This window comes from Crocodylus siamensis, chromosome 5 (genome assembly GCF_052110815.1).
Source record: "Crocodylus siamensis isolate JL-2025a chromosome 5, ASM5211081v1, whole genome shotgun sequence".
Taxonomy (NCBI): domain Eukaryota; kingdom Metazoa; phylum Chordata; order Crocodylia; family Crocodylidae; genus Crocodylus; species Crocodylus siamensis.
Window position 1 is genome coordinate 182,042,596 of NC_143399.1, and position 18,631 is coordinate 182,061,226.

An 18,631-nucleotide genomic window follows, 5' to 3' on the forward strand; every position below is an offset into this window, starting at 1 on the left:
CTCTGAGGTACACTTAACTTAGATCAGGTCAGCCATTTTTAGATTGATCTCAACTTCATGAACTCCTGTACAATTCACACTTAGATTCCTAGTTAGGCCAGTCTAAGGATAAGGTCTGCATCTGGGAAAACTGTGTTAGATCAGGTGGGCATTTTTAATAAGCTCTAACCTTCCCCTGTCCTCCCCAAATGTCTGTACCTAGCTTTAATTCAGCTCTGTGGGTTGGCTAATTTGCGGTGTCACTCAGCAGTGCTAACAACCTGCAGCAAAGGCTTTGCAAAGGCAGTGTGCATGAGATGGCAGCTGGGGTGGGCTGTACATTTACTCTGTAGACGTTGCCCAAATGACCAATCAAGGATTGAAGCTGTGGTGCTGTGTGTACAATAATGTAAAAATTGTGTGCAAGGTAAGTAAAAGAATCCAAAAAACTTTCTTACTTTCTGTCTTGGAGACTGATCCAGCAACTGAAGTTAGTGGGAACATTTTTCTGTGGATGTCAGGAGCAGGATTTAGTCTTGATTTATCAGGTGGATGTCTTCTAGAGGGTAAGTTATCAGTATCGCCCAAGTTTAGAACAGTGGAGCTGACACTTACGTGCTGCTTATTGTATTACACAGAAGCTAAAGCTGTCTTCTCCAGAGAACATCCTATTGGGGCTAGCTTACAATGTATGTTGCTCTCAAAATTAGAAGTGCAGGCCATTAATGATCTCTAGATTAGTTTACTGCTTCATTTTAAAACTTGAAGGGCTTGAGAGTCATCCATTTTTTGACTATATAACTTACTGAATGTTTCCCATTTTATCACAGATTTCTTTAGATTTAAGGAGTATTTTCTGGGTTATGGTCTCATAGTAATTCACTTCAGTGCATTTTAGCCCCATAGGGCACATCCAGACAAGTGGGAATGTGCATACCCTGGGGACAGCTAGCAATAGCAGATATTTGTGCTGCTGTTACTTGTCCCTGGGGAACACCCCTGCATGCGTGCTCCGGCATGTGGAAACCTACCCTGCATAGTTTCATAGTTAGTAGTGTCGGAAGGGACCTAAGTAGATCATCATGTCCAACCCCCTGCCATGGCAGTAAAGCATGCTGGGTTCCAATGACCCCGGCTAGGTGTCTATCCGGCCTCCTTTTGAAGACTTCCAGGGTAGGAGCAAGCACCACTTCCCTTGGAAATTGTTTCCAGATCCTTGTTGCCCTGACTGTGAAGTAGTGCCTCCTGATATCTAGCCTCATACCTAATGTAGAAAGATAATGAGATGCGGCCATCTTTTCTCTACCTGTCCAGCAGTAGCATGTGGTAGGGGAGGCTGAGGCTAGCACCTGGCTGGCCCCAGCAGCCTTACCTGGGGTCCTGGGGGCATGCCAGGGCTCCACCAGTGTCAATCTGGGTGTGCAGAGCCTGGCCAGCAGACGGAGTGTGGCTCTGGCTGACCAGGCTCTGGTTTCATACTGCCATTATGTGTGTTGCGCTGCTTTTTTCTGATGCCAGATTTTTTTACACTGGGATCTCCTGCAAATTAACACTGCAAATTAACCTGCATGTATGGTGGGTGGAGTTTGTGGTGTGGCAGATGGGTCTGTGATGCCGCAGATCACACATGCGCTCATTTGGACGCGCCCATGGAAGCTGTCTGCAGTCATTGCCTTAGCACAGTGATTCTCAGCCAGGGTGCCATGGCATTCTGGGGTGCCTTGAGAACTTTTCAGGGGTACCACGTAATAACACCACTGTTAGATGCGCAAACCTGATTCACAAGATACATCCAGATATTTTAAATAGGAATCTGTAGAGTTAAAAACATTCTGACTGGTGATTTTTTTTTTTTTTTTAGTTCTTTGCATGAATGTCACATGCCTCCCAAGGCTGGGGGGGCACGCCGACTGCCCACAGGTGGTGGCGGTGGGGGCGGGGGCAGGGCGTGGTGGCAAGCGGGAAGCTCCTGCAGGTGGTTGTGGCGGTGCTGGCAGTGAGGGTGGCGAGGGCTGACCAGCAATTGGTGACCACCTGCAGACACCACTGGCAGTGTCAGTGGTGAGGGGGTGTAGGCAGCAACTGGTTACTGCCTGCAGGTGCCATTGGCAGCATAGGCAGTGACCGATCTCAGGGGGTGCACTGCCAATCTCAGGGGGTGCATGTGCACCCCCTACGTGTTGCCAATGGTTCTTTGCAATAGGAAAAACTGCTCTAGTATTTTTCTGTAGTTAAAAAACAAATGAAAACTAAAAGTTGGCATTTTTGAGGGGTGTTTTGGGACTAAAAAGATTGAGAACCAGTGCCTTAGTGGCTGGTGTGAATGCTTCATTTATGTATTTAGAGCTCTGAACAAATTTATGTATTTAGAACTCTCTTTAGAAGATTTTAATTTTTTTGCCCCAAATTCCATGAAGGTATAAGCTGGGTTTGCATTGTACACATGTAGATAGCTAACAGTTTTAAAGGGTTAACTGGTAGAACTGAAGTTCCTGTACTAATTGCTGCTTTTTTGTTTCAGAGGTGTTGTTAAGGTTGATATAAACCTGCAGAAGCTGGACATTGACCAATGTTCAAGTGAAGGGTGGTTTTCGGGAACCCACAAATGCCATCTCAACAATTCTGAGGTAAGAGCATTTAAAAACAGAGCTTAACTTTAATAGTAAGTAATCTTTCCATTAGAAAATATTTGGTAGTGAGTGTCTTGTTTTCTGTAGTCCTTGCATGTGATTTGTCCTGAAAAGATTTCTCTATGCATCAAGATACTATGGTATGTATAAGTACCAGGAGTATTGACTTAAAAATATAAGAAAATTGAACTTTACTATGTAGAGGCATTGGCCTTAGGGACAAAGAAGATTTATCAGTGAAATAAATGATTTATATGAAGTTCTATTACTGAGGCAAACAACAAGCATCCCTTTATGCACAGTCTTATAATAGCTTTATAATGAGAATCTCTAGCTTTGGGCTGGGGAAAATTTTGGATTATATAATAAAACTGGTTGAAATGCTGATGGTATTCATTCAAAATGACTTGCTTTGGAATGTGCATTTGCAGTAATGGGCAAAATTGGATTTTGTGATTTTTTTTTTCCCTTTTGTTTTAAAATTGTAACGCCAACACTTTGACAGAACTGACTAAATGCTTTTATTTGACTCTTTCCTGTACTTCTCCCCTGCTTTCCTCTCTTGCTTCCCAAGGGACACCTGTCATTGACTTAATTTATAGCTGCATCACAGATAATCCAAACTGGCCAGCCAAGAGGCATACACTAAAGCTTTGAAAATGGAATCTGATCATTAGATATGGAAGAGAGGGGGTGGAGGAGGGGAGTTATTATTGATACGGGGAAAGACTGTCAAAGTCACAAAATGGATTTAATTGTCCAATTCCCAATTATTTAGTACTGGAACTTGGATACCTCAATCCCATATTATGTCTTTAAAAAACTTTTTAAGAACTATGTAATGTATACAGAAGCTGGCAACTGTCTACTTAGGTGGCATTGTCATCAATAGATCCTGTTGGCGAATTTATTTATTTTTGGTAGTAAAATAATAATCTGTGAAAACCAAAATAATTTTCAGGAAAGGTGTTTTTGATGAGTAGCTCCAAAAAAAGATTGAAATATTTTATTTTGACATTTTTGACCAAAATTCTGCTTTTTCAGTTCAAAACAAATTTCAAAACGAAAAGTCAAGCTAGTCATAGTAAAAATAACTAACAGATTTAAAAGGCTGAAACTGAAAGAAAACCGTTTTTGTACTATTATTTCTCAAAGATGTCTGTCTTGTCGCTCTGAATTGGAAAGGGAAATTTATTTTGTCATTAGAAAACTATTTCCATCCAGTTCTTCTCATTTATAGATCTCCCCTTTTAAAAATGTGATGGCCATCCTGAGGTTGACTGTGTTTTGGCATATCCTAATTCCTCTGTCTATACACCATGAACATCAGTTTTGGGGGAGAAGGTGATAGTATGTGTTGAATTTTATTTATTCCAGCAACAAAGAGGGAAGGAAACATATTGCTGGGGGACCTTAATAGAAAGGCAGTGGGAAAGGGGGTTGGTACTAGTCTTCAGCTTGCCGTAGGACACATGCCAATCCATGGAAGTCTTTCTGTTTACTTTAGTTCTGGACCAGGCTTCATATCCTTTACATTTTAGAAAATGAGGTTAAAGTCAAACTAAGCTGGATGTGTTTCCATAATCACAATTTCCAATTTAATTTGAGGTCTAGCAAGAATGTTGTGGAGACTGTCATACAAAATGCTGTTACTGCTGATGAACTGTTAAGGGAAAAAAAGTTATTGTGGATTGCTATTGTCACTGGTGTCAGCAGTTCTTCAATTTGAACATGATCTCCACTATGGCTCATTGCTAGGTCTTCAGAAGACTTAAGAGTTCAATCTTTGAGCCACAGATCTGTCTTCAGAAGTTTCAGGTCTTCCAGCAGGGGAGAATAGGCCATAGGCTGAGATTTCTCTCTTTGTGGGTTGCCATAAAACCAAAAAAAATCCCAAACGAAATGGCTTCTTATTCACACTTGGAAATTTTCATGGAAACATAAGGTAGATTTTACTAGTGGAAAGTCTCATTTCCCTGAATAAAAACACTCTGGCTATGAAAATCAGCTTCCTCATGAATATGACATTTAGTAAAATTGCTGTACTTGTGTGCTTTCTATTTTATTGCAACATATGTGGCATGTGATGTGTTACTTGGGAAAATTAAGTGCTGAATTAAATTGGCCTTGAAGGAAAATGTTAAACGATACAGGGAGTTTCCTTTGATTTGCAAAAATATTTCAATTTCACATTTCTTTTTGTCTGTTATCATAGGAAGGTTAAGAAGTCTCCCTTTGTGTTGTTTGAAACAGACTGCTGGTGTGAGTTGGTAATGCAATAAAGTGTCTGTTTCGTAGGGTCCCAGCTGAAGTCAGTGGGCGTATGCTTAAGTCTATAACGATTACAAGGATTCTCAGAGGTCTTTGAATTCATCTTGTGCATTGTTGGGGCAAATATCTGTGTGTGTTATTTTGTTTATTTGCTGGCAGAATGACATCTATTTTATGTCAAAGGTCCTGCAGTCTCTGGATTTGTGATTCATATTAGACATATGGTGGTCAGCTGACTTTTTCTTTGCAAAACTCTTAGATGCTCTTGATTTTTTGCATTCCTGTTAATTCTAGTTGCATCATGTTTCCATGTCTTATTCTTTGAGAATCAATGGAAGCTACAGCATAGTACTTACCTACAGTACCTCTGCTGCTTTTGAGTCCAATGTAATCTATTGCTGTAATGCCAGAACTGACTTGTGATATTTTTAGGGAATCATCTAAAGGGAAGCACTTGACTTGCTTGATGATATAATGAATGATTTCTTTTTTATGGTAGAAAGTTAAATGGTCTTGTTTTCATCACTGTATAAGTTTTCATAAATGAATTCCCGTGCTGCAGAAGGGAACTAAAACCTCCATTCCAAGGTAATGGCTCTTCTGCCTGTAGTACAAAATTACAAACAGTCTACACATGCACTTGTATTACTTAACTCACAAAAATAATCCTATTGACGCTGTTGGGATCACGTACATAAAGGAAGTTGCATATGTAAGCATGAATGCGTGAAGATTGAAGTCATAACATGTGCCAGGTCCAACTTTCAGTCCTTGAGGCATGTCTCATAAAGCTTTCAGGATGCACTGCTGTTCACCCATGCTTTGTTGAGAAAAGGGCAGAAAAGAATCCCTGCAGAGTAGTTTATGTGCAGCTCCAGTCCTGGTGTCCTATACTGCCTGCACATCCTGCTACTGAGCTACAAAAGAGTTGTAGGTTGTTAATGCAGTGCTAGGTCAGGAGGAGCTAAGCGTACGGGAGAAAGATGCATAGGTGCTCCAAGCTAAAAATGAAACTTCCCATTTTCTTTGAAGTATTGACAGGGCTGGTGGTAGGGGCACACAGAGGTGCTGGAGATAGTCCCCAAATCAAAGGTTTCCCTTTTATCTTGGGTCCTCATTTTAGGAGAGCTTTTCAGCCTGATGGAGGCCCTGCTCTTTTCGTGGCTGATGGCTCACAACTCCTGTGGAGCTTGAAGTGGTTTCTGGCCCCAAACTTTGTCTTTCTTTTCCAAGTTGGTTGTTCATGCTGATTCTACCATGGGGAGAAGGAGAATGAAGTATCCGCACAACAGTAAATGCATCTTTACATACCCATAACATTTTCCATTTAATATTTAAAAAATAATCGGTAATTACATTAATTCTACAACCCCTGTGAGGGAACAGACATCCCTGTTTTTAGAGAAGGAGAAAATGAGGTTTGGAGCATTTTACGAGTACTTTGTTTTTCAGGCAAAGTGATTCTGTGTCTTAGTAGGGAGAAGAACATATATTTCCTGACTTACGGTTCTGTGCTTGATCTCTTGTTCATGGACATTTCAATGCAGAGCTCTCACTCAAGCCTTTTTGGCTGAGCAAAGCATGCTGTTTTCATCTATGAAAACATTTCTCCACCCTGAATGTCTTATTTAGTTCCGAATATTTGTTTTGTGAATATTGCTCTGTATTTGCATCAGATTTTACTGAGGCGTGTTGCGTGGGTGCTGTATCTTGTAATAAAGGCAGTACAACTCAGCAGAGGCACTTTAGAAGATGCACAGTGTGAAACCAGGCTTTTAGGGCATGTGTATACGAGATGTGGTAATGTGCATTAGCCTAATGTAATGCGCATTACAGGTGTATGTCTAAATGGTGAAATTAGGCTAATCACACCTAAATCTGATACCTGCAAATGCAGGTATCAGATTTAGGTGTGATTAGTTAAAGTGCTTTAATGCACGTATAGATGCGACCCGTCACTAACTTTAGTGCCGGGTCTGCCCAGCCACTAGGGGCACATGGCAGGGCTGCAGGGACTTGGCACTAACTTTAGTGCCAAATCTCTGCATGTGTAGATACCCTCAAAAATTGCTTAATGCATATTAAATTTAGTTGCGCTTAAGTGCACATGGAGACACGCCCCTTTTGTAAGAAAAGCAGGCTAGAATCTTTGCAAAGCTTTCTCCCCTTTGTAGCAGCACAAAGACAGGATTTGAAGTTGGGAAATATCTTTTTTTCTAGGAAGATAGAAAGTTTTAAATTCTTCCATGCTACCTTGTTCTAGATGGGCAGCAGGATGGGCTGGAAGTAAGAAAATGTATCATGCTCCCATGAGCCCATTTCTGGGGTTGTGTGGCAGCCAAATTCAGCTGGCAGCAAACCAAGAAGAAATCCCTTTGTGCTTGGCTGAGGAGCCAGTTGAGGAAAACTGTTATCTGTGGAGTAATGACTGAACCCATCTAAGTCAGAATCCCCCCTAAATGGAACCATAAGAGAACAACATGAGAGAGAAAGGAAAGAAAGGACACAGGAATAAAACATACAACATTAATGCTACTATGTAATTTTATTCTTCATGTTGCCACCTGCTTTTGGGGCCACTATATAAATAATTAGTGAACTTCTGAAGATGTTACTAAGAACTTTACAGAGAAAAGGTATTTGCAATCTAATAAAAATTAGCAGAAGATTGATGGGAAATGGAAAGAAAAGGAAAAGAAAGAATATAATATTGAATATAAGCCTATTGAGGAATTGAATATGCTAGAAGTACTGGGGCTGGACTGAGATGAGCGGCCAGATTTTCAGTGGGAAGAGGGAAAGTTAGGAAAGATTGGGCCTGAAGCCATGGCATTATCACATTCTAATATGTTGTTGTGACAAGAAGATGCAAATATTGTTGCATTAAACAGGATTTTGGGCTTAAAGGAGTCACTAAAGGAACTTCATTGGGGGACTGAAAAATTCTACAGAGAAACAGGATGTGATCAAGTCACTGGCCAGAGGTGCAGTAGGATGCCTGAGCACCTGGAGCAACAACAGAACATAGGGCAGTGTAACAGGGCAGTCTGTCCTTTTAAGGGACTCAGTGAGTCCTGGGGTGGGGGCCCAGCTATAGGTAATTAGCTGGCAGTTAAAAGGACAAGGGGAGAGAAAGCTCAAGCAGCTTGAGTTGGGGAAGGAGCAGTTTGTGGGCAGGAAGCTTACGTCTAGATGGGGCCCTCACCTGACACATGGAGAAAGGCATCTTATGCATTTATCTGTTTGTTTGGACCAAGGAGTTTCGTTTTGTGTTATGAGGCCTGGCTGAGGGGTTCCCTCGGGACAAAGCCAGACGCCAAGCCTGCTTATGAACTTGTTTGGATGGTCTGATGGACTCCTAAGGGGTTAAAGCTTGCCTGCATAGCAGCAGGCATATCATCCTGCTTATCAAGTATCATTGTCTTTACTGCCAGAGGCATTGTGGAAGCTGGCTGGCAGTACAGCTGCTGTTAATTTTGTACTCCCTTTTGTTTCCCCTCCGTCTCCCTTTACTCCCTGGGTTGGCAGTTGGGCATTGTGTTCCAGTTACACCTCCTTCATTATGCTACTGTTGATGGCTATCGGATGCACAGTTGATGACACAAATGCACAGAGGATTTGGATAGCTTATTCTGTCTTTCCTTTCACCTCTACATGTTCATAGAGCAGGCGCTACCCCTAGACAGCAACTAGTACATAATGGACTTACCATAAGTAACCATTACTAACTGTGGTGTGTTCTTCAGAGGAGCTTCAGCTACTTTAGTTTCCAGGAGAGAGAGGTAGGGTGACATGCTAAGAAGGGGTACAGGACAGTACATCCCTCTGACTTTTTTACATTACAAGGCCTGTACTATTAGAGGCTTTGCCAGAAGAGCCCCATAATGGAGGTTGAGAGTACCCTGGCAGAAATGAGTTTTGTGTTGGCATAGATTCACCAGTTTCCCAAATGACACTAAGCTTAAATGACAAAAAGCACTCCTCTGTCATCACAGTGAATTCTAGGTTGGGGATTTTGCTAGCATAGCTGTGCAAGTTTTGTGTGTGTGTGCAGGAAACACAAGCACACACACACCATATCCTAGTTAATATAACTATATCAGCAAAATATTTGACTGTGGCTCAACAGTTTCTAAACCTTTTGGACAAGGAGACCACTATAAGCCTTCCAAACTTCTTGTGAACCAGCAGGCACCCTTATTAATCCTTACTTATAAAGGGTTGTAAGGGACCTGGAGTAATCCTTGGACCACTTATAGCCTCATGGATCACCAGACCATTGTTATGGCCTACACCAGTGATTTCTAGCCTCCAGCAGGTTGCAGTGGCTTGAGGCCATTTTTCTTTCCTTCCCGCTCTTTCTCTTCTGGACCACATAGAAAGAACAGAAGCTCTGGCTACACTGATGAGAAAGGAGGCATGTAAATCTAATAAATAAATTAATGATCCAAGTTTTCTATTCCTATTATCCTCATTTGACTATTATCTTTCCAGTTTCTAGAAAACTTCCAGGCTCAAATGATTCTTTCAGGCCCAAATGATTCCAAAGGAGTACTTGCAAGAATCTGAATAAGTCAAATTACAGTACAATGATCATTTACTTTTTAGTGAAATAATTAATTGTTATCCAGTTTCTTTGCTTGTTCCGTATAGTGCTTGCAACACAGGAAAGCTCCTGTGGTTTTTTTTTTTTAGCAGCATTATCTTGTTATATTCTAGAACAGAGGTTTTAATTGGCTTCTTTTGATGCTCTCTGAGATATTTTCCCCTCAGCAATATTTAACTTGTGCATTTTATTATGGTTGCACTGTCTTGTGCATGTTGTGTGTTTTTCTAAATATATTTTAAAATGATGTTAATTAGTATGTCAATGAATGATAAACCTTTAGGCAAAATTTTGTGAAAGCAGCAAATAGATTTTCCTTCTGAGGATTCAGAGGCCTCTTGTAGGAAAAGCAAATAAGAAATACTAGGAAAGAATTTAATAAGGCTAACCGGTGAGTTCATCTGAAACCCTTTTTCCCTTTTTATAAAAAAGTAGGATCCAATGGTAACATAGAAATTAAAGGAACTTCACTGGTTATCAATAGGCCAATCCCCTGGTATTGTATGCATCATATTATCTAATCTCATTCATAAACTCCTTGAGTTCTATCTTCAAAATAGTTATTTTTTGTTGCCCTGATATTGCAAGGGGAAGGCTGTTCTAGATCCTTCTTGTTGTAGTGCAGGGATGGCCAACTTGCACACTGGATGCCTCAAGTGGCATGGGTGCATATGCAAGTAATAACTTTTTGATGGTTAAACTGCCTTAACTTTTTTAAGTTGACTTAACTGTCAGGGAATACATGCATATGTGGAGCAGAGTTCATTTATATGCAGCACAAGATAATACTTCTCTGAGGTGTATAATCTTGATTTGCATTAGTTAAGTTGACTTAGCTTACAAGATGGCTGTCACTATGTGAAGGAGCTGTATGTGTGTACACTCCAGTGCGGCTTAAGTCAACTTAGTTAAGCCACTTTGTGTGTGTGTGTGTATGCAGGGCCATCCCTAGGGGTGGATGAGTGGGGTGGCTGCCCCAGGCCCCACTCTTTGTGGGGCCCCTCAGACGGTGCCATACAGGCCCTGCTGTGGCTGCTGCATGCCGCAAGCTCCGCAGTCCAGCCACTCATCACCCCTGCTCTCCCCTGGCCCCACACAGGCTGATATGCCCCAGGCCTGCACAGTCCTAGGGACAGCTTTGTGTGTGTGCCCCCATGATGGTTACTGTGTGTGCAGCTTGTTATTTGGTAGGACAGGAAGCAGAGCAGCAGATCTGGCAGGGACCAGAAAACAGAGCACCAGACTGGATTGGGAAGGGTGATCAGAGTGACACATGGGCAGGATGCAGGGCTAATCTGTATCATGCCTGCCTCAAAGTTGGCTTCCACTGTTCTAATGATTAGAAACCTTCCAGTTGCTAGCTAAAACTTATTCACAGTCAGTTTATACTAATATGTTCTTGGGTCAATATTGTCCTTTAGCTTACTTAGCTCTTCCCACTCTTTAGTGTTTACCTCTGATAAAACTGGAGAGAGCAAATATTCTCTTAAACTTCATTTTGCTAGACTAAGAAAGCATCACTTATTTCTATTTCCCCCCCTCATAAGACAAGCTGTTCACTCCCATGATCATCCTAAAAGCCCTTTTCTGCACTGATTCCAGTTTGCATTCATTTGGTCTGAACGTATGTGATCTGTGCCTCATATATTGGCATCAGTGTCTCCATATCTTTTATGAAAATAGTTGAATCACTTTGATTAGTTTATAATTACTCTGTGACAAATTATAGCACCAAGGTTCTTCTCTTCCAGTCATTTATAAAACTGACGTGCTCCTAGCTTATGATGAAAGATTTTGTTGTCAGTCACAAATGTATGCTCTTTATATTTTATACTGTTGGATGTCCAGTCAAGGTCATCCCGTTCTTTCTATATGATATCCTGATTCCCCTCTGTATTAACAGTGCATTCTAGCTTTGTGTTATCAGTGAGTTGTATCAGCACACTCCTGCTTTTTGTGCCATTTCTTTAGTTACTGTGTGCAACCTATTACCTTTAGTAAGACTGTTTGGGTATTTTTATATGTGCAAGTGCTGCGGCACTGGGCGCTTTAAAAAGTGCCCAGAGCTGCAATGCTTGCAGTTGTATAAGTGGCAAAATGCGCATCAGCATGAAGAAAATGGTGGCAGTGCCCTTTTTAATTAAAACATCTTGGAGGTGCTTTAGTTCAAAAGCTCACTGCCACCATTTTCTCTGTGCCGACCTGCATTTCACCACTTATACAACTGCAAGTGGTGTAGTGCAGTGTGCGTCAACTCGCATGCAGAGCAGATTCTGCATGCAATCAAGTCTGCTCCAAAACGGCAGCTATCCAGCGCATCTGGGAACAAAAAGGTATGTGTATAAATGCCCTTTAGGACTAGTAATATCACAGGAATTGAGATATATAGCAATAGGGTTAATGTTTTGGCAGGAATACCACAAATTACTCCTGCACCCTTTCATTGATTCCCCATTCCCTGTCTGATTTGGTGATAATTTTTCTGCTCCCAGTCCTAGGCTCCCACCCTAATCTATTTATCTGCTTTCTGCTTCCTTCCCTGTGTTCCCTGGCCAACTTACTGCTTTCCTTTCTGCTTCGTGTCCCATCTGTTGCTGTGCTGCCTGCCCCTCCCTGGTCTGCCATGTGCCACACATAGAGGCTTCCCATACTACTAGTAGAACAAATGCCACAGGCTGGCCATCCCTGATAGATGCATTGTATGTGAGCGAATGGAAGGATAAAATGGCAGGATTGGGTATTCATATCACCCCAGGAAGGGGCGGGGTTTTTTACTTAGGGTTCCCTTATTAAGAAGAAATGACAGGTCCGTCACCAGAGTAGATTTAACAGAAGAGTGTTCTGTCTGTCAAAGATTCAAGAAGCAGGTATGAGAATAAAAAGGATTCTGAAGTGAGAAGCGAACAAACCAGAAGTAGTACTTCATGTTAGGACAATTGCTATTTCCAGGTCAATGGGACCATTATTTCAGGCCCCCAGAGCACTGGAGGCTTGAGTGATCCTCAGTGGAATTATTTCAGTCCTTACAGATGATAAGAAAAATCAACAGATAATTCAAAGATTGGTGTTCTGAGGAGGGCTTTAGGATGTTCCACCACTGAGAGACATTCACATAAAAAAGGACTGTTTTTTTGGATGGAGGCATTCTACCTGGGCTCACAGCTTTCTGACATTAAGGCTAGCACAACTGATAAGAGTTTGAACTAAAAAGAATTGGGGAGAAGGTTGGGAGAGACTTGTGTAATTTTCACACCTGGTTTTATTGCAGAGGGAGAGAAATACCAGATAAATGAAGATGCAACAAAGAATATAAGAATGTCAGATGGTAGGATGTTGGACAGCAAAGAGAAAAGTGTGAGACTGATGAGAACTGGTAGGCAATTCAATTAGTGAAAAGGCCATACTTAATTTGGCTAGGAAACTGTGTGGAATCAATAAGAAACAAGTGAAATATCCTATCCTAATGCGAGGATGTTAGTTTAGAGTGAAAAACTGGATCTTATAGGAATAAGAGAGACATGATGAAATAGCAGTCATGATAGGAACACAGCACTGAAGGGTGTATACTCTTTAGAGGAGACAGAAATGAAGTTAACGGTCTTGGGATAGTCTTTCTGTTCCTTTTCTGTTTAGCATGGATAAAACACAGTCTAGTTGAGTCAAAATCTCTGTAGAGAAGGATTGCAAATGAGTGCACTGGGGTAGTGGGGTCTGCTGATGTGTAAGGGGGGAGGTGCTGGATCACCCTTCTGTTCCCCACCCTGAACCTGCCCTACAGTGGCTCCTGCAGTGGGGATAGCAGAACAGCAGCTGTGGTGCAGAGTTAGGAGCATAGGTTGAAGGTTTGCTGGTGCAGAGGGGAAATGTCACCTCCTTTTCTGCCACAAAAACATTGGTGTTTGAATGGTTGCTGGACATGTATCAGTGATTTAAGAAAAAAAAGGGGGAGGAGCATGACCCCACTCCTTCAGTAGTAAACCTGTGGCTATGTTGCTGTACCATGAATGGTCACTGCCCCGGGTGCACAACTGGCCAGTTATGCTTATAATCTGAGTTGCTAGATATAGATTGGAAAACAGAGAATAAATGCTGCTGACAGTGGTAGGGCCCAGATACTTCAGGCTGTAATCGCAAATAGATTTGTTCACTTAAACCACTGAATCAGCGAGCGGTGGTATTTCATTAGATTTGGTTTTGGTAAGTAATGAGGATATTATAGAAGAACTGGTTATGAAAATAATTTTGGATCAATTGTCCATGAATTGATTCAGTGTACATGGAAGAATAAGCAAGAATAGGTCTGTAAGAAAGAGTCTCTATTTTAAAAAGGGAATTTTTGAGAAATTAAAAGAATTTATTGAGGCTGAGGATACTTGTGATTTAAGTCAAAAGTCCAAAAGTTGTTTGAAACGAACTTGTAACATGAACACAAACTTTTCAGGAAGAACTTCTGACCTAACTGGATGAATAGGCACCTTGGAAACATAATTAGAAATAAATATAGGTGGTAAATGAAATGGGGGAGGGGGAGAATTGAAAAGGATCAATTTGCAAAGAAAATAAGTATATTGAAAAATTGATAATTATGAAAAGTCAGGCTGAGTTAGGTTTTTAAAGTATATTAAAAGAAACAGATAATGAAGTGGGGCTGCTGGGCAAGGAAGATGGGGTAGAGAATAATGATAATCTAAATGAGTACTTTGCCTCAATTTTTAGTATGAATAATGCGGATGAAGTTTGGGCAAAATGGGCTGGCTGCTGGGAATGAGCATACAGAAATGGAGATAATCACTGACTGAGGAAGGAAAATTCAAAGAGCTGAGTGTTCAAATTAAAAGTGGGGACTAGATCATTTCCATCCCAGAATTTTGAAATACTGACATGTGACATCAGGTCTCATAGTGAAGGGTTTTCGTAAGTCTATCAAGTTGGTTGTAGTGTCAAATGACTGGAAGAGAGCTAATCTGGCACATATTTAAGAAGGGGAAGGGAAAAAATGATCCAGGTAATAGCAGGCCTATTGGTTTGATCTTAATAGTATTAGGACAACATTTGAAGAAAAGGATAATTAAGGACTTAATAATAAATGGAAAGTGTTTACCAAAAGTGGATTTAAATCTACAGAGATGGTGAATCTTATTAAAACATATACACCAGCAAGAACAGCTGGGTATGGCAGATGAAGTCTCTTTTTGTTAGTGTAGACCTTCATCCTCAGCGGTCTTCTGGGTAGTGTACAGCCTCTACCCTCAGCAAGCCCTCCAGGTGGCCGGCAAGGAAACAAGCAACAGCAAAACACAGGATAAACAATATGCCAGCAGATGAAACCCGGCAGGGATAAAACGAGAATACATCAATAAAAATCAACACATAAAGATAATAAACACATGGAAGTAAAATACTGAATAAGGGGTGTTCTAGGAGACCCTTAAGCAATTGAACAACTAGCAGGCAAAACAAGGCAGTTCATGGGCATTTTATAACACAACATTAAAGTTGAATGGCATGTGCCCCCGGCAGCTGGGTGGACATGGCTGCGCCGGTGGGAGTGCGGCAGTGGTGGCAGGAGCGTGGTGGCAATGAGCTGGGAGCTCTCGCAGATGCCACTGGCGCTGTCGGCAGCCGGGGGGAAAGGGGTGGCAAGCCTGACCACAGGCCGCCAGCAGTGTTGGCAGTAGCCAGGGGCAATCATGGACTGCCTGATGACAGTGGGGTGGTGAGTGACAACCACCCGCAGGCGCTGCCAACAGAGTCTTTTTGCAGGGGGTGCACTGCCATATGCAGGGGGTGCACATGTGCCCATGTGCACCCCCTATGCATCGCTCCTGAAAGTACACAAGTTTACAGCAAAACATACAATCTACAGGCTACTCCACAGTATAAGGAATGAAGATAATCTTGAACAGTTACTTAATAAAGTAGACAATGGTACAGCAGTTGTGCCAAAAGGGAAAAAATAATATATGGAAACAAAACAGGTTACCATAAAGAAACAGTCACCCACAACTAGTCCACTTGACTAGAATGGCTTGGTAACTACAAAGCCAGGGGCCCTCCTACCCCTGTCTCTTCCTTCTCCCTGGGACTGCAATCCCCTACCCGGGTAACTCATGATTCCCCAACAGCTCTGGTGGACTGACTCTCTCTCTCTCTTTTTCTCTCTCTCTTTCTCTCTGTGGGGTTGGCTGCCAGGCCTTCCCCGCCTTGGCTGGGATGGGCACTCAGTCCTGCTGTCGCTTGCTGCAAGAAGGCCTGAGCTGCCTCATACAGCTACCCAGGCCTATCAGCCCTCTCAGGACCAATGCACCACTCTGTGCACCGTTGGGGCTTCTGCCTCTCATGGAATGGGGACCCATGCTGCCTCATGCAGCCATGAAGTCCCTTCAGCTCCCTTCATGCACCGCTCTGTGCACCAACACTGCGGGGCTGGGACTCAGCCACTCGCTGCTTCCTGCTACTGGAGGCATCTCTAGAGTGCTTCTGGGTCAACTGCTCTGCCCCACTGGTCAGCTCTGCCAGCTCTTCTGAAGCCCTTCCTCACTTCCCCTTGTTGAAGCTGGCAGTGTGCTGGGCATGTGGGCTTTTATCCCTTCTAGAAGCTGCACCCCCAGACTGAAAATTGACCAATGGGGAGGCCCGAGGGGTTAGTTCCCCCTCAGGTCCTTTTCTTCACCTCACCTTTGTGTCAAGGCAGGGCAAGCCTGCCCCCTGCTTTCTCCTGATTGGTGGGGAAGGGAAATGCCCCCCCTTCCCCCTCCCCATCGACTCAAACCAACAAGTCAGGCTGCTGGTGAGCCCATTGGCCAGCCTGCAACAAAAATAAAATTTAAAGTTTTCCCTTACCCAATTGCAGAACACTATTTATTTTCTCTAACATGAGACATGTAAGGTATTTGTTCAACTAAGCTATTTTCTGTAAATAAGTGGGGAATTTTGCAGTGCAAAGTGTTGTATCATTTCCAGTTAACATTTTTTTCAATAGAGAGGATTTTAGTTAACCAATATTATACCATAATGAAATTGCTGGCAATAGTCCTTTCACAACGCACATCATAACAATCTACTAGTGGCAACTCGCTATTAACGTGCCAAACTGTCGGCTCCCATTTCCTGTTTGACTTAACTGCCAGTTAACTTGATAATATTACCTATCAATGAACTAAGAACTGGATAAGAAATGCTGTTGCTATCTATATTTTCATCAGTACTAAGAAAATGGGGACAATCAGTAATAAGAACAATGTGGCCTCCTGAGAACCATGATGCTTAAATGATATCTCTGGAGCGTAACCTCCATCTTTAAGTATCATCTATCTTTGGGAACAGAAGTAATATAAAGGTGAGAGAAAATAGTATTTTTCCTTTTTCCATTATTATGTGAAATCACTTTATCAGCAATTTGGTGGGTATGAATTGTGAACTTGAACTGTGGTTTTTTTTTATCTGAAAATATTTTTTTTCAGATAATTTTTGCACAAGCACTGCATAGAATGGAGGGGGAGGGAGCTTTGCAGACAGGGGTTTGCCTGACTTTGAACTGAAGGGAGAGGGGTAGTGGGGAGGGGACTGCAAGGTAGATGGGCTCCAATCTACCTTCTCTCTCCTTGCAGCTCAGGTCGGGCAAACACCACCTTGCAGCTCCCCCCCACCCTTTCTGAAGACCGACACACTGACAAACTGACCTTAGAAGTGCTCTACTTAGTAGTGCCATCATCTAATCCCTCATTAGGTGAGGGGTAATTGATCACATGATTGGCCTTTTTTAAAGCGCTCTGCAGCCATGCACATGTGTCATGGCACAGCTGTAAAGCACTTTCAGGGGGTTGATCACGTGACAAATGTGACTTCTATCAGTGGCCTGACTGATCACCTGATGGCTCCAGGTGCATGTGAATGCCATCAGATTCCTGGAGCTTTGTCAGCCTGGCTTCTACCCTAGCTATAGCATGGAGACTGTGGTTGACAGTGCTTGGAGATTGACAGAAGAAATTGCCTTGTTGATCTTACTGTATCTTTCAGAGGTCTTTGATATAGTTATCAAGTGCTGATAAAGCATTTGCATGCCCTGGTGGATATTTATGGATTTTCCTTAAGTGGGTGCATTCTTTCTAGGAGGGAGGTCCCAAAGGGTAGTGATAGGTGAGTGTTTGTCATCCTCTCAGGACCTTTCTTATGGGGTCCCCCAGAGTTCCATCTAATTTCCACTCTTCTGTTCAACATTTATATGAGGCCATTGGTTGAGCTTGTGGAGATGTTTGGACAGGTGATCATTTAGTATGCTGATGGTGTCCAACTTACTTTTTTTCTCAGGTGATCTGTGCCCTGTAGGTTGAATCCAGACATGACAGATGTGATGGTGCTAGGCTGCCACCCATATAGATTTCATAGATTTCATAGACATTAGGGCTGGAAGGGACCTCGGAGATCATCGTGTCCAGCCCCCTGCCCAAGGGGCAGGAAGTCAGCTGGGGTCATAGGATCCCAGCAAGATAAGCATCCAATCTACTCTTGAAGGTGTTCAATGTAGGTGCTTGAACCACTCTGCTGGCAGGCTGTTCCAGACCTTGGGGGCTCGGACGGTAAAGAAATTCTTCCTTATGTCCAGCCTGAAACGGTCTTGCAGGAGTTTGTGACCGTTCGACCTCGTCATCCCTTGGGGCGCTCTGGTGAACAAGCGTTCCCCCAGATCCTGGTGGTCACCCTTGATAAACTTATAGGTGGCCATCAGATCACCCCTGAGCCTACGCTTTTCCAGGCTAAAGAGTCCCATGGCTCTCAGCCTGTCATCGTAAGATCTGTTTTCCTGACCTCTGATCATGCATGTGGCTGACCTGAGGGGATTGGGACACTTGGCACTAGGTTCAATTGCCCCTTGTCATTCAGTTTTGTAGCCTTTGGGTGCTCCTCCCTGCACCTGGTGGCAGTGGTAGCTAGGATTGTCTTTTTTAACTCCATCTAATAAGAAGGCTGTAATCCTTTCCTTCAGATTCAGATATGGCCACCATCATCCTTGCCTTCATAAACTTGAGGCTAGACTACCACAATGCCCTTTAGGTGGGCCTGCCCTTGAAGACTACTAGGAAGATGCAGCTGATGCAGAATGTGCTACCCCTCCCTCTGACAGGAGTTGGTTACCAGGAGCACT

The 18,631-nt window shown here is 42.6% G+C and overlaps 1 protein-coding gene across 1 annotated transcript in view; it reads left to right on the forward strand.

Moving 5' to 3' along the window:
* The window catches only part of GPR158 (G protein-coupled receptor 158), a 394,899-nt gene that overhangs the window by 15,811 nt on the left and 360,457 nt on the right, over nucleotides 1-18,631 (forward strand). The window contains exon 2 of the mRNA XM_090047374.1: nucleotides 2,501-2,606. Within this exon, the coding sequence (XP_089903500.1) occupies nucleotides 2,501-2,606 (106 nt within the window). The remainder of the gene's footprint in view (nucleotides 1-2,500; nucleotides 2,607-18,631) is intronic.